The 21,669-nt window shown below is 38.1% G+C and overlaps 1 protein-coding gene across 1 annotated transcript in view; it reads right to left on the bottom strand.

Moving 5' to 3' along the window:
• The window catches only part of LOC120522895 (CD226 antigen-like), a 53,056-nt gene extending 33,501 nt beyond the window's left edge, over positions 1 to 19,555 (bottom strand). Inside the window, exons 1-2 of the mRNA XM_039743659.1 lie at positions 19,454 to 19,555; positions 4,937 to 5,275 (exon numbers count right to left, since the gene is read on the bottom strand). Coding sequence (XP_039599593.1) covers positions 4,937 to 5,275; positions 19,454 to 19,493 — 379 coding nt within the window. The 5' untranslated portion in view covers positions 19,494 to 19,555. The remainder of the gene's footprint in view (positions 1 to 4,936; positions 5,276 to 19,453) is intronic.
• Between the last annotated feature and the right edge of the window lie 2,114 nt (positions 19,556 to 21,669).

Here is a 21,669-nt window from a genome sequence, read left to right as displayed (position 1 = left end):
ACTTTGTAAATGTTTCCTATGCTGTGCAATAAAGTCTAAATTCTGACTGCCTTTCTGAAGACTGCTCATTTTTTTCCAAAGATTTCTCCACAACACCCGCCTCCTACAATAGAGAAAGATAAGGTAAATAAAGTAGGGGTCTTGCTGAATTAATTATCGGTATTGTTGAAAGCAAAACTGATGATTAAGCAAATTAAAATTCATTTTTCAAAACATATTTGATTATGGCATCATCCTGTGTGGGAGTCTTATTGATTATTAATCACCAGAAATTCTACAGCTCTGATGGAATTGAAGTGCTTGGGATCCCAAGTAATATTTTGCGAATGCAAACAGCAAGGGCAACACTTTAAGATAGACTTTCACCTACTGCATAGGGTTGGACTTCATGTCTGCCATGGCTTCCTCAAGATACAACTTAACTTCTTCTTGAGCAAACAGTAGTATTGGCTTGATTATTAAGCTGCCAAGGCAGCAGATGACCAAGTCTCCAAGGAGTGAAGAGAGATTCAACTTGTATTTCTTTGTTGCTGTACAATGTCAGGCTACAACTAAAGAGGTTATGGACTGGGAAGATACTATCTCAGTGGAAGAAACAAAGTGGCTGTGTTTTGGTACGTCTTGTGATGGGGCCTGATAATCTGTGCGCTTAGCTTCAGGATCTGTCTGTACTCAGGCAGAATGTTTTATATGTTCAAGATTCAATGTGTAGATTTATTATCTTACATCTTTATATTAACATTTTGTTCTATTTATACATAGAATTGATTACTTGTATTAATAATAATAACAATAATAATAATTGGTTAAAACTACATTGAATTTTATTAAGTTAGCGCATAGCTAAGCACTTATAACATAGTAAATGCAGTTTAATTAGAATACTGTAATGCACACACCTCATTGCGGAGTTTAGCCTTGACAGACAGTTGGCTGCAGACCTCTTGTTCATCAGCATTGCTGAGGAAAGGTAGTGACTTGAAGTATGAATCTAAAGTTGAGCTGATGAATAGTATTTTTTTAAATGATGCATCAGAATACCTGGCTTTTAGTTTACTAGAGAGAGATCATATCTGATTCTTTTGATAATTCAGTGCCTTCTTCCTCAGGATCTATAACATATTCATCCATTTCCTGCAATAAACTTACAGGAAGGGGAGCTACGATAGAAACTGTTACAGTAGAGTCTCGCTTATCCTACTTTCGCTTATCTAACATTCCGTATTATCCGACGTCCAACCGCAAAAAAATAAATAAATAAATAAATAAATACGCATCAATCGGCAACAAGAACTGCAAGTTGTGAGCGTAGTCTATTTTTTGTTGCTCCCGACTCTGCCGCAGCTAATTACAGTGGAACCTCTGTTTGCGAGCATAATTCGTTCTGAAAATGTGTTTGCAGTCCAAAACACTTGTACAGTATATCAATGCGAATTTCCCCATAAGAAATAATGGAAACTCAGATGATTCGTTCCTCAACCCAAAACTATTCATATAAAAATGATTAATACAAAATATAAAGTAAAAATACATACAGCAAATTAACCTGCACTTTACCTTTGAAAAGAATCATGGCTGGTGTGAGTAAATTTCTAAACTCTTGTGGTATTCCACCCAACGGGACCACACGCGGAAGAGCGTCCCAAAGCAATTGCAGTCTCCCAGCGCTGTAGCAGTTCGATGTAAAAGCCAATCCGAAAAGATCGCGGACATGCTATAAGTGCCTGCCGTTGATGGGTGATAGAAGGAACAAGGGACATTATAAATGCGCTTGGCTCAGTATTACTTTCCCCCCCGACCTGCCTGACTGCTGTGTCTGTGTATAGGAGAATGGCAGATCCTGCTACATTAAATAACCTCACTGTTGCTGTTTCAAGCTTAATAAAGCTGGTGTTGCTAAAAGTACTGAGACTCAGCTTCGAGTTTTCGGGTGCAAGACGGGGACTCGCATGTCACAGCACAAACACACACACGCAGTCACAATGCTGTAGTAAACAGTATACGCTTGTTCGGATGTTGACTATATTAGTGACGGAGTTAAGGCTAGAAACTACAATTAATTACATTGAGCAATTAGAAGAAGCTTCAGGAGTCGACATAATGATGCTGCAAAGATGGTGAGACTTCACAGCGAAGAAACGGCACTCGTCAGGAAAGCAGACTATGATCAAAAATGTCTTTAAATCATCACAGGACTGAACTTTTTTTAAGTACAGTACATATTGTATTTAACGTCAGACAATTCTGCAACTGTAAGTTCATTTTTTCAGTTAATTTATTCTGTTGTTTTGTTGTAAAACATGATTATTAGGTTCGTAATGTGTAAAATTCTAACATAGTTTGACGTTTAATAGGTTTTTTCTTAACACCTGTCATTATCCAACATTTTTGCTTATCCGACGTTCGGCCGGCCCGTTTATGTTGAATAAGCGAGACTGTACTGTAGTAGTTTTTCTTCATACATTGCATTAATAGAACTTTTCATTGGTGCTTGAACATTAACTATATGGTATATTGTAGAATCCTGTTTCCTGTATCCGAGAGGGTTTCCACATCTCTGGTCATGCTCCTTAATGCTGGAGAACGAGGGTGGAAATGATTGTAGGCTTTAACAAACAGTACTATTGTCATAAGTAGAATTTCACCATGTGACCACATCTGTCATGAACTTCTCAACACTCACCCACTGAAGGAGCCTTGTTACTGCAACTATTTTCAGTGCCTTCTGGGTTGAAAGGTTGAGAATGAGAGCAAAGCCCCCTATGTGTAAGTACAAGCCAGATTCATTGTCTATTACTAATGCAGGTTTAGAAAGAATATTCAGTTTCTTTGACAGCCTTCTTCAGCACCTAAGCTATGTTCTGCCCTGTGTGTGATTCTGCAATTAAACTTATCTACAAAATATATGACTACAGTTCCCAGATTGTGCTAAAAAATGACAAGTATCTGTCAAGTAACTTTGTGTGCTTGCAGCTTCTCCAGCTGTCCATGGTAAATGCTACACATTGGCTCAGGGAAACCTTGCAATGACCTTGTCTTTAGCTTTAATTTGTAGCTGGGGAACCTGTATATTACTGAATGTGGTTCAAGAGGGCAATGTTAAGCTCCAGAACATGTATGTCCTTAAATTTCTCTGACTCAACTACAGCACATGGAATCAGTTCATTCACCAAATATTTGGCTATCGAGTCTTGTTTTGGTGTTGACATTGGCATGTTACTATTTTGTGCACTAGCAGGTTTCACAGTGTTCTGGTTAGTAGTTAGATCACTAATTTTGAAAGAAGAACAAGGTCTTTTTAAGTGCTGGAACACTGTTCGAGTTTTTTGCCTCATGTATGGCACTCCACCTTGCATACATGCATTTCGACTTTGGTAAGCATAAAATGCATCCAAACAGGTAAGGTAAGTGATGCATATGGAGAAAATAATTCTTGCTTTTAACTGGAATCCACCATTGTGTGTTAAATTGAATCCCAGGATACATACTCCAAGTTCTTGCAAGGATAGGGAAATCTTCAACTGTTTGTAAACCATATACAGTATCTAATTTGCTGTGAAGGAATGAATACAGGCATGAATCAGGCAAATGTCAATTAGCAAAGTATCACTAAAATAAATGAACATATGTTAAAGGAACACTCCACCCAACAGAACAGAACTGCTTGTAACTGTTCTGCTGATTGTGCTCCATATTCACCACATGCATCAAAAGTACCACATAACTAGTTAATATTATGGTGGTATGTCTTGAGGATTGTGACTTTCAATGCAGGTAAATTGGTGATAAAAACTGCAACGCATACCCTTCCACTTCACAACAAGGCACCAGTTTACACTAAAACAAAGGAACTCTGCAAAACTGTGAATTCAAAGAGAAGTCACACCTGTCCTATTACCCAGATCTGGCAAGATGTGAAAACTACATCTTCCCCAATCTGAAAGTTTACTTGTGTGGGATACAATGATGATGTTAAACCAGCTACAGAAGTGTGGTTGCCCAAGCATGACAAAACATTTTTTATTCGAGTAGTACAGACAGGTTTTTTGAACATTATAGTAAACGTATTAGTGATCATGGGGACTTTATTGAGAAATAAAGCTTGTTTTGTTTCCCATTGTGAGAGCTGTGGTCTAACAGCAATCAAGCTATTACCTCTAGGATACAGAGATTGCAGTCTTCATGCTTTCACCTCTTCAGTAGCATCAAACTTCGCTGCTGGTAAAATAAAATTCAGTTTCCCCTGAGATATATTACAGACAGCAGTTGCCAATGGCCAGGCATGAATGGTCTGAAAGCAGAAATAACTGCTTTGTTACAACATAACCCACTAACATGCATATTATCTCTTTCAGATATGACCACGTATGCGATGTCTGATAACTTTCAAAGCAGTTACTAGTTTCATGTATAGTCTGTATCATGAAATGATGCAATTATTATCCTTCATTATGCAGGAAATAAAAACATTTGGGAGGAAGGAAGGTGGAATGATAACTACAGTATATGAGGCATAAAGGGGACTTATATGTTTCTAAAGTTACAAGAAGAGCAGTAGTCCACAGACGTGGAGAAGCCTTTGGAGTCCAGCTAAACATCTGCCACCTGCTAAGATGAAATTGGGTTGACTCTGCAGTTCCAGCCTTTCAAAAATTCAGTAATGTACAAATTTATACTGGCATGCAGCATAATTGTAAATTGTGTGCCTAAGTGATAATACAAGGGCAAATGCCCTAAGTTAGACAAATAATTTTAAAGTGTTTTAGAGACTACAAAGCAACTGATTCAACCAAACCCCCCGGGAAATTTAAGGTGTTTTGACATAATCACATTTTGAAGGTAGCAGAATAACAGAAAACTGACGCAAATAAACAAGTACCATGTCTTTGTTTTATGGTTCGTTACAGAATATTAAAATTTTTAGGAAGATACTTACCGTAGACTGAAACACAGGTCTTTCCTTGAACAGCTCCATTAGGGTAGGAATTAAAGAGACATTTGTAGCACCCTTCATCTTCCTTTGTCACATTCTTAATTATAATTGAACAATATTTCAGATCCATCTTCTCCAGGATAACATGATTATGATACTTCTCTGTTACTTTACAGCCAAATCTCTCACTGTAAGTTGCTATGTTTTCAGTCGATTCTCCTATTATTTTCTGCCATGTAACTTGCAATACATTTCTAGGAACTGCAAGTTCACATTTAAGGTTAACATCATCCCCCAGCATTCCTTTGGTATCATTGGTTTTTACAGGGTTTAGTGCTGATCCTGCAAAAGAAATTAAGACATTAGTTCATCTGTTTATATTTCTATTTATATAGTGTTGTGTGCATTGTAGTAAGCAAGCACTTATGAAAACTCATTATGTCTACTAATAACAAAATCTGTTTATTTATAGCCTTTACATTCTGTGCCTTTTCTCTAATATATTTAGCTGCATAGCAATTAGACGTGTTACCCATTATTTGATAATGAAGAATATAGCAACGCTGGACCAGTTTCTCCAAAGATGCATAAAATCAAGCCTTTCTTTGACCACTGCATTTGAAAATTTTCTGGAAGTTACATTCCAGAGGGAGATCTTTCAATCGATGAACTTTTACTGCTATGGAAATGCTGTCTAAGGTGGAAAGTATACATTTTGAAAAAAAATCATGTTTTGGGATAGAATCCTCTATAGGTTTTGTGAGGCAAAAAGTGTATATGTGTGGAATATGATGATGTACACGGGAAAAGATACAGAATTTGTAAATGATGTAGGAGAGGTTGATGTGCATAATTTTAAAAAACCGTCGCGGATTGTGCCAACACTTGCGGAGAAGCTACTGAACCAAGGTTATCTGATAAGAGCAGACAATTACTACAGCAATCCTTGGCTGTATGAATTTTTGAAGTTTAGGGAAACTGATGAGGTAGGGACAGTAAGATCAAACAGAAAGGACCTGCCAAAATCTGTGATGACAAAAAAATTTATATCAGGAGAAGTTGCTGCTGTATTCAGAAATAAGTTGATAGCTTTGAAGTGGAAGGATAAGAGAGATGTTTGCATGCTGAACAGACATCTCATAAGAGATGTGTAACATGTTTAGAGGAGGGAAACCATATACTGCTGCAGAGACTGCAATGTTCCACTCATCTTTGTGGGACCCCCAAACTCTCCAACTTTCCCATTCCTGAATCAACTACAATAGTATTTCTTATAGCAGCTCTAATCTGAACAATAAATCTATAAATAAAATAATAAAAAAACAAAAAAGCACATAAAGTTAAATATAACTTTTTCAAATAGTCAAAAACTATTTTTTTTTTTTAAATAACGCAAGGCAACAAACAATTTTTTTGGTAATCATCAGAGACCACAACACACTTTTCTAAACCAGTTTGAAGCTGATTTCAGATCCGCTTTCAGCCTTTTCCAGTCATGTCAACTTTGAGTTATGAGTAATGTTAGTTTACAGTGTAATTGCATGTATCTTTTGCTAAACCTTAAGCACCAATGAAGTAAATGTTTCAATATCTTCAGTACAAAGTCAAATCGGTATATCTTTGCCACAGTGTGTGCCTAACTGTGTCATTCAGCTACCACGGTTTCTTCAAAAACGCTTAGAGTACGATTTTCTTGTGTACAGTGTGTGGATTGTCACAGTGTCTGGATTGTAGGCCTTCATACTCTCATTCCAGAAACTTTGGTAGCGACACTCCACTAACTGAATGTCTTAGTGAAAACGTTCTCCTTGCTCGTCACTCACCATTCCAAGATTTTCTGGAAAGAACTCTAGGTGTTAATGCAAGAAGTGTATTTTCAAAGACATGTGACAGCCTGATCGTAGAATCCAGGTTGGGATATACAATTTTGTGCTTAGTTTTAGCTGAGAATCTACTTGTATTCACGCGGAAAAAGTAACAATAATTGAGATGGTCTCACGGTTCCATCCATACCATCGGGATTGAACATGGCTTCACAGACTTTTGCCAATTTAGCCAGCTCTTGCACTCCATTGGAACAACTGGTACAGATGACATATGGAGCCCAAGATTTATCCTGGTCACCAAGGAGACAGCCGAGGTATAATCTGTATATCTTCTTAAAATCTGCGGTAAAAGGGCAACGTTGTGCTTTTATGGTGAATGAACCACATACATAACAGAAACTGTATAGATGAGAGTACGGTGTTCTAATCATGCAGTGTGTGTCCTTTGAAGGTTCATTACTCATTATTATGGGCTGTCAATTCACATCCAAGAGCAATGAGATTCTTAATTAACAATAATGCATCAGTTTAGACCATTTATACAGAAAAAACCTTTGAGGTTAGTGGATGACTGCTAGAATCACAATTCATGGAATATTTAAACCTTTATTGCTTAATTTTGGAAGTTCACTAAGCTGGAGGGTAACTCAATGATCAAATGTAAATTCAGACAGACAAGGGAGCAACAAGCATTGATGTCAGAATACGGTGTACATTATTCAATTTGTATAGAGTACACCTACTCCACTGAATTACCTGCTAGAAAACCCATTTGTCGCAAAACAGTTCAGTGTGTCAGCACAAGCTCCTTGCCAGATCAACACTGACGAACAGTGGCTGCTTGAGGCTGTACAAAGTATGGCAGTAAACACCCATAGTATTTCCTGACAGCTTAACAAGCAGCAAACATATGGCTCTGTTCTTGCTTTTATTTGAACCTTTTCTTTTAAGGTCCATACCATTAACTAGTCTAGGAGAGGGCAACCCACTTTAACACTGGTAATTTTTCACTCAGTATCTGTAACATATTCATCCATTTCCTGCAATACACTTACAGGAAGGGGAGCTATGATAGAAACTTTTAGTAGTTTTTCTTCATGCATTGCATTAATAGAACTTTTACACTCAGAGGAATAACAAAAACTAAGTAAGTTGAGGCTAGGGATCTGCACTGGCAATCGGAAGGTTTCCAGTTCGAATCCCATAAATACCAAAAGGAACTATACTCTGTTGGGCCCTTAAGCAAGGCCCTTAACCTGCAATTGCTGAGCGCTTTGAGTAGTGAGAAAAGTGCTATATAAATGCAAAGATTTTTTATTATTATTATTAAAGTAATTTGCCTTGCATTAATTGCCCTTTCAGTTTGTCAGCTGGTGTGGATCTGGAACCATTAATCCATCTTAGCTTGTAAAAAATTAAATTTAATACAGTATGTTATCATGGAGATGTTTCCAAAAAAGGTCAGAAGTTATGGATCAGGCAGATATCAGAGTATAGATTTAGTTTAGTGAAAAAGGATTCATTATGTATTTTATTTCTGTAATTTACCTGTAAATTGGTCATTGTCGTCTTAAACATATTCCATATTTCTGTCGCTGAAAGCATATATTTGCCCAAAATGATCTGGTTTAAAATAGGACATTAAGGGGTGTAAAGAATTCAAAGTAAAAGTGCTCAAAAGCAATTATTTGTATTTTTGGATTGTTTAGTGTGCTCGTTAAAACAACCAACATAGAATCCTAAATTTCTGTGAAATGAATGTTAACATCAGCAGTAGAAAACACAGGACTGAACATTTGATGGGAAACCAGGACATCACAAGGCACACTCATGCACATACCTACACTCCTGCACAATAGCAGTTATTCATACTAAATTACAGACTGTACACATTTTAATAGTAGCATAGTATACTTGGTTCACTTCAGTCTCAGAGGCTGGATGTCACCATACCATAATTTTCATATTCAACACCAATATCAATGAAATGTCACAACAGCCAATATATTTGATGCCATGGCAAAAAACAGAAACTCGTTCAAAGGCTTTTTGTTAAAAGTACCTCCATTATTCAAGTGAACAATATTGCACGTGTAATACCATGTGTACATACTCAAATTTATTCTCTGACATTTCCTCTTTAGTAACTGAAATATATTTCCAACAAATTATATCTGTACCATTGAATTTATAAATTCCATTATAATTCTGAAAAATGTTCATTTAAAGAAACTCTGCAAAGCTGTTTTTGTAACAAAATGTCTTTAAAATCTAGTTTATAATAATAATACATTTTATTTATATAGCGCTTTTCCCATGCTCAATGCGCTTCAGAGAATAACTCTGTTAAGTTTGTAACATTTGCTATTTTAATATTTATATTTGCATCATTAGCTGGTGAAAACACTAAAGAGTAATACCTAACAAAGGAGTCAAATTCATTTAAATTTCATAGGCTATGTCACAAACTCCTTATGCTTTAATTTTCCAAATCTCTCCCTCCTTTTTAACATTTGTTTTACACAGAAACCCTTAAAGTTTGCAAACTTGTCAGCTTTACATTAATCCATTGTTTATAATTCATGTAAACAGCTTTTGTTGTGCCTAAATGAGCAGACTTTTGTTATATACAAATCTAGAATTAAAATTTTGCTAGACTGATGTTACTTGTATTCAGCCATGAAGTGCATCATTTTGGCAGCTCTGGTGTGCATAACGGAGACTATGCGTCTCTGTTAATGCAGTAGTAATAGTGAGATGTGCCTTGATCTCTAAATTATTAAAACACATAGTAAATTAAATTTTGGTATTAGCAAAAGGAGCTCATCATTTATTTGCAGATGTGGACAAGCCAAAAGGCCACTTTGTTTAAAACTCTTCTTGATTTTTAGTTTTTAATAATTTTGTGTAATTGTGAATGTGTACAAGATTTCCTCCCAAGGCCCTGAACTGTATATGAATGTGAGAAAATGGATGGATTCTCAGACTGACATCTGTAGATATGCTTATTACAATCAAAGAATGAATGCAAAGCCTCAGATGCTTTACTGGGACTAAATAGGGCAATGAGCTAGGAAAATGGGAATGGAAAATGAGCCTGGACTTAGCCAGACTCCAAGACCAGGCTGTTTCTAATGAGTGGCAATGGAGCTCATTATTCGAGCCTCACGGTGGGTGGGTGGATGGATGGATAGAGGGGAACATCTGAAAAATGGGCTACATCTTCCTATAATCAGGGCATACATGGATGACGACAAGATGACAGTCACAACAACAAAAGCATGCACCAAATGCCTGCTGGATAAACTCCAAGAAAACATCAAATGGGCAAGAATGGGGATAAAACCCAGCAAATCCTTTAGCATCTCCATTGTCAAAGGCCGGCTTAACAATGAAAGAGGTTCTGCAAAAACATGACCCAATACCAACAATCCTGGAAAAGCCCATCAAAAGCCTTGGATGTTGGTACACTGCAGACTTCAAAAAGCTTGAACAGGTGGAACAACTCAGCCAGGACACAATTAGTGGCCAAAAGAAAATTAACAACACTGCTCTCACTGAAAAATGGAAGCTGTGGTGCTTTCAGTTTGGTTTGCTGCCCCGTCTCTTGTGGTCAGTTACCATCTATGAGGTCACATTATCCCATATCAAACAACTGGAGAGAATAGTGAGCACATAAGTGAGGAAGTGGCTTAGACTACCAAGATGCCTCAGCCGCACAGGCCTATAAGATAATGGAGCCCGCCCTCTGTCTATATCAAGTCTTGTGAAGGAATATAAATGCGCCAAAGCGAGACTAGTTATGACAATCAAAGAGTCCTATGACCCCTTCATAAGAAATGATGCACCAATCCTAGCAACAGGGAGGATATGGGATGCAGCTTCAGTAATGATAGAAGCAAAGGCCGCCCTCAAGCATCGGGACATTGTGGGGCAAGTCCAACATGGTAGAGGAGGACTTGGTTTGGGACCAAAAAACACCCACATGACAAAAGGCTACACCAACTGAATGCCGGCATCTGGTGGTGGAGGAGGTACACCACCAGAGGGAAGCAGCCAGATGTGCCTGAGCAGACTCCCAAGGCATACAGCGATGTAAAATCACATGAAGTGAACTATGGAACATGTAAACGAATAGGCCATGTTTCATAGTTAGAGCCACATATGATGTACTACTCACCAACAAATCTACATCTTTAGCGTGGAAAGGACACAGCCTGTCACCAGTGTGCAGCCCCAGCAACCCTCACACAAATCCTGTTGGGTTGTAAGAATAGTTTAATGCAAGGAAGTTACTGTACATGTGCTGTTATAACCAAGTACTGAGGTGCTTGGCCTCGGCACTAGAAGACAAGAGTGTGCCAACCAATGCTATCCCCCTAAATGCCCAGGTTACCTTCCTGTAACTAACATCCTTCATCTAGGGAGGGGAGAAACAGCAGACCAAGCCTTCCGCCTTCTGTCTCATGCCCGCAGAGTACAGCCAGGGATTGGGAAATGGGTGTCAATCTAAATCAGAGATTCACCTTCCCATCTGAAATCGTAACCGCCAATCAGTTCTTTGGTCTAACTCCTGCTGATCATCATTGAGCCGACAGTCCCTTGGGAGGACGCCATCGATAAGGCATATGAAAGAAAAAAAAGCTGTGGTATGCTAATCTTGCAACTGAGGCAGAGGAGTGAGGCTTGAATGTGAAGGTGCATCCAGTAGAGGAGGGCTGCGGGGGTTTTGTAGCCAGTTCCACTACAAGGCTGCTGAAGGAAGTGGGCATCAGAGGGCAGGCCCAGCTGAAGGCAATTAAGGAACTCGCCACCATCACTGAAAGAAGCAGTCACTGATTGTGGCTGAAGAGAAAGGAGACAGTATAGGCTGCCAAATGACCACTTAGTAACCATTCGACACACACCCAGGTCTGATTAGCCTGTGGTTCTCCTGCCTCGACAGAGGGTGTTTTGTGGTAAAAGGCCGGAACACCCTATGAGGCCGGGTACACAACTGATGATATGTCATATTGGTGGAAACATCACTAAATGGTCATTATCAATGTCTACCCTACAAAGATGGCATCCCCAGCGCCACTCAAGGCAACTGCTGTGCTGAACCATCAGGGATTGTAATATCTATTCCTTTTAAATAAACTGAACTTGTGTTTGTGAAGACGATTTTTTCATTTTAACTTACTTTTTACTTTTTTTTTTTTTTTTAATATATTAAGTATACAGGGAGGACATCAGTAAACCTTTTCCCCATCTACTGCCTATTTCATTACAATCGATTTTATTCATGTTTTTTCTCATGCATTATTGTGCTTTTCTACGTGATTTATGCATTTGCAGTCACGCATGAGTGCAGTACCGACTTTGACTTTGTACTACCAATAATGTAAAAAACTAGTACCATTACATTGCATTTTTAGAATTTTGGTATCAACATAGAACTGAAGTATCAGCGTGCGGCAAGGTGGCCTCGCAGTTAGGAGACCCAGGTTCGCTTTCCGGGTCCTCCCTGCGTGGAGTTTGCATGTTCTCCCTGTGTCTACATGGGTTTCCTCCCACAGTCCAAAGACATACAGATTAGACGCATTGGCGATTCTAAATTGTCCCTAGTGTGTGTGTGTTTGTGCACTGCCCAGGGTTTGTTTCCTGCCTTGCGCCCTGTGTTGGCTGGGATTGGCTTCAGCAGACCCCCGTGACCCTATGTTAGGATATAGCGGGTTGGATAATGGATGGATGAAGTATCAGCTCTTGTGACATTCCTACTCACAGCATACAAGACGCTTGCATATTTTGGTTAAATATTATTAAAAAAATGCTTCCATAACCAGCACCAACAAATGAGGTGTAATGGCTTTTGGAGGACTACAACAAAAAAAAAACCACCATATACCACCATGCAGTAACAGCGCACTACATACAGGAACAGACATATTATGTTGATTTAGCTATCACTTTTAAGCATATCTTGTGTATAATGCACACTCCAATTTTTAGCAAAGGAACATGAGTGAAAATTGCATGCATTACACACAAGATTTTACAGTATACATTTGCCATGTAAAACCATGTTTTAAAGTTAATCACTTTCTGTAAATGAAAAAAAAATATCTTGCTTGCACTGTTGTTTTACACTGTAGTCTATGGAATATGGAAAAGTTTAAAATCAAATCAAATATATGTCAATTTTTCAAGTCAAGGCAGTTGTCAAGTATTGATCCGCTTCTTGCAATTACAAACACATTTTTATATAGTTTATATATGTCATTTTTAACAAAAACATCAATATTATGAGATTCAGTCATTTAAAAAAAAAAAACCTGCCATGTGCAATAGCTCAGCAATTAGTCTTCCTGTGCAACAATATTTCATCCTTTGCAGGGAGGTTTCTTCCCGACAGAGCAAATCACAGTAAACTTTTCATGTGACGTGGTTGGTTTTATTTCAGTTTACTTCCATATTTATGTGAGAATTTGCACAAGCAAATAGAAAATGTATTCTTACTATGAGAAAAATAGTACCAGGAAATATGCAAAGAAAGAATTATTTCCAGATCTCTTTTGTTGTCACAAACAGGTGTCAGAAACATGGAAGGTGAAGACCAACATTTGATAACAGGACTTTGGGAGAAAACAGCACAGGCCTCCCCTCAGTATTAACAGCACTCAGGTGGATCAGGTGGACAGTTTCAGATACATCATGGTGTCCACATCACAGAGGACCTAACCTGGTCCAAACAGACTGACACCTTAGTAAAGAAGGAACAAAACATCTTTACTACCTCAAGGATTTTAGGCTGCCCTCCCAATTGCTAAAGAACTCCTATAGATCAACTATTGAAAGTATCCTGACAAGAAGTATCACTTCCAGATTTAGGAACAGCATGCAGCAGGACCACAAGGCACTGCGGTCAGTTGAATGCATCACTTGTTGTGCATTTCCTAACATCAAGTACATCTACACCAAGCGATGTTGGACTAGGGCAAACAAAATTATCACTGATACCCGCCTTCCAAACAATGGCCTCTTTTCTACCACATGGATGCTGCACATTAATTTTGGTAAGTGGTTTCCCACTTACTATATAAAGTGTTTTGAGTAGTGAAAAAAAAAAAAGCTATATACTGTAAATGTAAAGAATTATTATTGTCATTGTCCTTCTTCTTAAAAGGTACAGTCATTGAGCAACTAAGCATTTCACTATACAGTACGTTGTACTGTATGCATACTTTGGTGAGGTTAGAGAGCATGCACTGATAGCGCATTGCTGCACCCTACACACGACAAACCACCTAGATTGGGATTCAAATACTTTGTATGTAACAAATAAAAGTTGATTTGATTTTAGGTGTGCTGAAGAAAGCCACGATCCTTTTTAGGACCACTCACCAGCAATCTGCATAAAAGCTAATCCCACTGCTCTGTCTGTATTAGCACCCTTCCACCCCCCGGTCGTTACAGTATTATTAATACTAATCTCAATTATGATTATGGCTGCCACAATATACTACTCACAGAAACTGTCAATTACCGCATTCCATTTAGCACTCTCACTCACTCAGAGATCGAGCTTCTCTTAGTTACACAATACCCTAAACAACAAATGAGAAATCACCTGTTTGGTCCCTCATGAAACAAGAATGCAGGTCTGGGGACAACCCATTAAAAAGTGTGTAGTGAATACTGGCAAAATCCTGTGCTGCAAAAACTACAGCCACAGTGCTTCTTCCTGAAACACTTGCCCCAGTTCCTACTGCCTGTGCGATTCAAACTGCCGCTAGGACATCAGAGAGAGAGAAAAAGAAACTTAACAAAAAGAGGATACTAAGAGAAAATAAGAAGCTAAAAGCGCTGTTATCCTTTCAGGAGCTCAGTACCACAAGGTGACTGGAGCTTAATAAGTAATTTGCACATTGTAATGAGCACTGCAACAGTGGAGATAGACAGACAGATAGAGAGACAGACATACACACACACACACACACACACAGACCACCGCAGCTACTGAGCTCCACAAACGTTTAAGAAGTGCCTCTGCCTTCTACAATCTTTCTGTCATTTTCACTATTACATGAACAGAGTTTAGATAAGCATTGTGGCCTATGGATATACAATAAAAACAATGACTAATTTGTAATGTTAAAAAAAAGAAAAAAAAAAAAAAAAGTTATTCGTTTAGGGCGGCACGGTGGCAGCGCTGCTGCCTCGCAGTTAGGAGACCCGGGTTCACTTCCCAGGTCCTCCCTGTGTGGAGTTTGTATGTTCTCCTCGTGTCTGCGTGGGTTTCCTCTGGACGCTCCGGTTTTCTCCCACAGTCCAAAGACATGCAGGTTAGGTGGATTGGCGATTCTAAATTGGCCCTAGGTGTGTTTGTGTGTGTCCTGCGGTGGGTTGGCACCCTGCCCAGGATTGGTTCCTGCCTTGTGCCCTGTATTGGCTGGGATTGGCTCCAGCAGACCCCCCGTGACCCTGTGTTCGGATTCAGCTGGTTAGAAAATGGATGGATAGTTATTCGTTTAGAAATGCAGTTAGAAAGTGGATGCAGTGCAGCCTACTCCCTGTTTTTACTGCTGTCGTTTGGCAGATTTGTTGGTTCAGTTGTGATGAGTAAGAAATGTGCACATCCTGTAGCACATCTTTATCAGCTCTCTTAACAGCTTACTTCAAATGTGTAGTATATTGTGAATTAATACTTAACATAAAGCTGAACAGACAGGCAATGTAATAAAATAAACAGCAGGGGGAGCAAAAATAGCAGCTTGCAATGGGGAGTAATGTAGACGTGCATCTTTTGTAAATGTTCTGCCACATGTTTGTTAATAAATTAAAAGCATTTGGTCTCAGAAACCTGCAATGGAGGTGCAAAAACGTCAGGAAACAAGGTCATAGGACACTGTGACTTCAACAGGTCAGAAGTGTATACATAACAGAAGAAATCTCGGGCTGACACTTTTGTAGTTGGAGAAGAAGACTACTGTAGTATAGAACAGGCACCAACACAAGAAGATGCTGGTACACAACCTCCAGAGGGCCACCAAATGCAAAACCAAATGAAAAGTCAAGGTCAAGAAAGTCAAGTACACTAGAAGTGGCAGGGTTGTCAAGGTACAAGAAAGATTTAAAGATTTTATAATGGGACGACAATAAAGATTAAGGTCTAATGGTGGGCCAAGTACTATTGACCTTTGGTCCCAGGATGACACAATCACTCAGTAATAAGCTGTGAACTGATAAAGTTAAAAAATAATAATATAAACCCAAAACAACATCACCACATAAAAACTGTGTGATTTGGAAATATTTGATTAGTTTTAAAGTAAGGTATGATTGCTATATGGCAACCCCAACAGATAGGGAAACCAACACAGGAAGAAAGAAATGGATAAAAAAGTGTTGTTTTTTTTTTTTTTTTAACTGGGGATAGAGTATATTGTGAAATTAAACTTTAAATGAAGCTGTTATGAACAATGTAATTATATGAACATTAGGAGGAGCAAAAATAGCAGATTGCAATTGAAATTAATGGAGATGTTCTTTTGTAAATATTCTGATACACAGTCTTAAAGAATCAAAAGCCTTAGTGAGATAATCACCTGCCTCACACTGAATCTTTTCCCATTGCTTCCATAAAGAACAAACACAAAATGCGCATTTTCTTGTTCGTATTTTTATGAATATGGTTGCCAGTTCTGTCAAGAATACATCGACTTCCATGCTATCAGCGGAACACTGAACAACAGACAGCACACAACGAATCGTTCACGTTTACTATTTATCCATTGATGCCGCTGAATGCCAATGTATAGAAATGTTTTCCCTTTTCAACAGGTTATGTTTAATCTTCAGAACACGTTATGCTTATTTTTCAGACGTATAATGTGCTCTTTGCTCATGAGACACACGTCTAATATTTTTTCCCCACGAGACTGACTGCAGACGGTGGTTGACCGAGTTAACGAGAGCACCTCTGATCTTTGCCCCCTACTTTGAGCATTGCATGCATGAGGCGTTGGATTGGTTTAAGAATGTGACACTCGGTGAGCCAACTGTTTCCACCCAGACGCGACAGCCCAACAGACCTTTAGATCTGAAGTGGGCAAACTTTTCTCTCCGAGGGTCACATGGACTAATGTAAGATCTCTAGCTGGCCATGTGTGACAAAAATCTAAATTTACTAAACATTACTTTCATACATAAATACATGTACTAGTCATAACTGTAAAACTCTGCTAAACAAAGAAATCAGCAAATAAAATTAGCCTTTTGCTGTAATTCACTTTCTGATAAACTACTTCCAAACTTACTGTGTTTAGTTTGACAATGTCTCTTCAAACTGAACACCTTAAAAGCAGCAAGTCTGTCATGGCATATTAGACACACTGCTATACTTTCAACATTTGTTAAAAAAAATAATAATACTTCTATGGCCATTCCTTATTAAAAACACATCATTTCTTTTCACTTTTATGTTATCTCACAGTACCACTCAATGTGTTAGGGAAAACAAATTTTGTAGTATAATACATCGCTTGGACGACAACCATGGCCGAATTAATCCAAGCGATTCAAACACATGCACGACAGTTTGTGTGCTTACATAGCATCCGGCCTTAAGACTAAGTGCAATTGAAATGTCTGTGCACTCTACAGTCACATGCAGTCCACTTCCGTAAACACAAGCTCCCGCTTGTACACATGCAACATTATAAATGACCTTGCTCATTTGTTCACATGTTCCAAAACACACATTGTTTATGTGTTTGTCATTTTTGTTAATAAAATCACGAAGTTATGTTAATTGAAGTCGCTGTCATTTTTGTTAACAAAATCACAAAGGTTTTAAATTTTGCACACAAATTGATGTCGGGGACTGCAGTTTGCCCACCCTTGCTCTAGGTGTCGATCTCCTGTCCTGGAGTGCCGCTGATGCTGCAGTTTTCATTCTAACCATCTTCTTAATTAGTGCCAATATTTTGCTGCTAATTAAGTTCTTTTGTCTTAATTTTAATTAACTTGACTCAGTCCCCTTTGTTGCTTCATTTTCCTTAATTAGACGCCAATGGCAGTGAGACAGAAAACATACCACCACATGACCAGATCACCTATACCCATCACACAGCATCAGAAAATAAAGAATGGTGAAGGTCTCAGTGAGGTTAATCTCTCAGGTCACCAAAAATTTTGATGGTGTTCTTAGAAAAAAACAGAAAATCAACAGTTTTGGAAATACCTGCTGTGGCAGAATGAGAGTAGCAACAAGCCAAGGAATTAAATAATGACTTTAACAGCAAGAATCGGCTTCTCATTACAATGATTGGAATGAAACTTGGAGTTTGAAGCCCCAATTTAGCTGGTCATGTGTTGGCTTGTTTCATGTCTCACTTCTGTTTGGCTGTCATTTAATTAAAAAACAAATCAATTCGGAGCACCGAATCCTTAAAAACAGGGCTATTAAAATGAAGGGAAAAAATTAATTGGCAGTGAAAACTGGTCACCGATTAGGAAAAGGGTTAAAATGAAAATCTGCCAGCACTGCTGTAGACCCTATCGGCAGACTTGCAGACCTCCACTCCATTGAGGAGTTTGTCACTTCGCTCTATATTCTACATCAGTGATAAGGACTAATTACACTATGGTTAAAGTTAGGGTGGCGGAGGGTTACCTGACTCAAGTCAAGTAAACCAAGTGGCAAAAACCTGCAATCTAATTAGCTCAGGCTGCCCCTGAATCAAGCAGCTTTGCGGCTGGATCCATCTCGGCAATCGCCATGCGCCTATTACAGATTGTGCTAAACACGGTTTTAGAAGTCTTAAACCCAATAACAATTTTTTAAAAAAGTGTTAATTTCTTACTCTTGTTTGCAGCATCCACCACTTGCAAGCAATGTTGAACCTAGATCACCTGTCAATTTTTTATACGACTTAATACCAAAGTGACGAGAATTGTTGGTTTGTAATCTAACAGCAAAAAGTCCCAATAGCAGACGAAGCTAAAGTTGCCGTAGCTGCCGAGTTACAGTTTCAGGATCGTTTGAGAGAGGCAGGTTAGGGAGAAACACTTAAAATATCAAAACCAAGAAAACACCTTTTTTTTTAATGACTGCTGTTTTAGATGTATTTTAGTGAGAATAAATAGGACAGATGGGTTATCAGACTATAGTATATTATAATGAACTAAACGTGAACGGAGGTATTTATTTAAGGAAAATATTTGCGCACCATCCACACATTAAGGTCAAGTTCGATATAACGTTCAATATTCTTGAGATTTGCCTCTTCAGGCTACGTATCTCCAAAACAGAATTTCGATTTCATCTTCCCATAACTGTTACGGAACCCATTTTTAACCTAATCGTCATTAATTATTATTATTATTACTATTACTACTAAGGAAAAAAGCAATTTATCGCTGCAGCTGTGCTATTTTTGAAGGGGGGTCTTAATCAGCTACCGAAATACGTTTGTGTGAAGCTAAGGGTGTTAAAATGTTAATATTGCTTAAAACTGAAAATCGTCCCCACGACTGACTATCCGTTGTGCATTATTTATCTTGATCAGCTCTGCTTTACTTCCTTTTGAAAAACTATTACCAGCATATTTTTGTCGCGTACAAAGTTTAAAATGTCCGTGTAATTTATTTTTGCACGCTACTTAAAACTTTTAAACAAACACAGAAATATGACATTAAAATGTAAACTTACCACAAGCAAGAAAAAGGTTTAGAAACAGGACGACGTGCATTTTGAATTTTCATTGGCGGTATATTTTGAATTTTTGAATTGTGAAATCTCGGTGTATCACCGCCACCTACCGTACGGAGGGAAAACTGCTCATTCTATATCTATTCAACCCAATTGTATCCGACTACATGGTCACAGGGGTCTGCTGGAGCCAATCCCAGCCAACACTGGGCGCAGGAAACAAACCCTGGGCAGGGTGCCAGCCCGCCGCAGGGCACACACACAGCACAATTTAGGATCCTAACCAGCATGTCTTTGGACTGTAGGAGGAAACCCAGGCAGACACGGGGACAGCATGCAAACTCCACGCAAGGAGGACCCTACCACTGCTCCACCGTGCCGCCCCGCTCTGTAGGTTTAATTGTTTTCTCCTACAGAACACAACGGAATAACACTTGCCAAATTGTTTCCTTTGAGCCACATTGTACACAGTTTCTATCTTTACAATCCTTGATTTAATGCACAGTGACAGCTACTTAATATTATTTTTTCTCTTCTGTTTTACTTGCATATTTAAAAGGGGTTACATTATTATGAATCACATTCTGCCCTTAACTGCTCCTTCCCATTTATTTTTCATTAACTGATAAAACAGTTTTTTATTCTGCTTTTAATTTCATTATAACTCGTTTCTGCTTCCATTTCAAATTTTTCCGTTTCCATCGCTTTTTTTCTTGTCTAATGCATCAGCAAGGTAATTTCATTTCAAGTGCTGGATTTCAAAAGGCATATCTTGCCTGGACAAATATTCGCCTGCTTTAGTTGACATTAATGCTGAGTGGAAATCTGAAAAAATAATTACCCTTGGTGGCTTTATTTCTTCTACACATTCTACTGCTAAAATTACCAACGTCAGGTCTGCCATATAGCTTGTTAAATCATTTGATACTCGTTTTCCTGTCTCTGAAGTCCATTACATAGAAATATACCCCCGTGTTCTCTAAAATTTGATCTTTCGATCCATCAGTAAATATTTGTGTATTCCCTGCCCATTTATTCTTAAATAATCTTCAATTAAATGCTTTATGTTAATATTTATTTCCCTTTTCAGTTCTAATAGGGTATTATGGAGGTTTTCCCAGGAGCGACTATTGGTTGGACAAAAAGAGATCTTACATTATCAGATTTTTTTACAGAAAAAATGTACAGAAGCTCGTTTACCGAATCCTGTAAATCTTTTTTGAGTAACATACTCGCAACTATAATTCAAAATGCTGTTTTTTGAAAGAAATGTTCCCTGAATCTTTAATCTTGCCCATAACTTAAGGTCTAATTTAATTCTTCGGATTTGCCAGAGGCATCTCCCCTGCAACGTCCACCTGTAAGGCTATTACTTGGGTCGTTGGGAACCCAACCGTAAAGCTTGAGCTTGTATGACAATAAGTCTACAGCATGTACTTTGCAGCAGATCCTTAAGCTTAGCAACCAATCAAATACAGATCTTATACGATAAATGTTAATAAGCTTTGATTTACTTGTGCCATGACGTGAAAAATACCTCATTAGATTTATCACCTTCTTGCATCGATTTTCTATATTCGTTATATGAATTTTCTAGTTTAATGTTTTAGTAAATCGAATACTCAAATATTTAATGCATCCTCAGTTTCAACCTGAATGTTGTATAATTTAATTACAACTTCTTCCTTAATATTCAGTTTTTAAAAAAACAACTATTTTAGTTTTAGAGGTTGTTATCGACCAGTAAATACTCCTAATGTCTTCTGAACCACTTTTTTCACGTACGTTTCTACCTCTCTTCCATATTACTGCATCTGCATATAAGACTCGATCTTGTCTCCTAAATCAGAAAGCATTAACCATGATATTAAAGAAAGTTGAGCTAAATATACTTCCTTCTGGGACTACGTTTTCTATTTGAATTTCGTCGCATCTCGTTTACCCTATCTGAACTTTAATTGTTCGATTTGATACTAAATTCTGATCCAATTGTACATACGCCCTTTTACGTCAGTTCTTTTCAGTTTACAGTATATAACAGACCTCCTCTCCGTGATATGTCATAGTTTTTTTCCAGATACAAAATACATATTAATAATTCATTATTAATAAAAGCCTGTTTGGTTCTGTCTTCCAAACATACAATGTGTTCTAATGGGGATCTACCTTTATGAAATCCATTTTGATGAGGACTAAGGATTCCTTTACTTTCCGAA

This window comes from Polypterus senegalus, chromosome 2 (assembly GCF_016835505.1).
Source record: "Polypterus senegalus isolate Bchr_013 chromosome 2, ASM1683550v1, whole genome shotgun sequence".
Taxonomy (NCBI): Eukaryota; Metazoa; Chordata; class Cladistia; order Polypteriformes; family Polypteridae; genus Polypterus; species Polypterus senegalus.
This window is presented reverse-complemented; position numbering and strand designations above follow the sequence as displayed.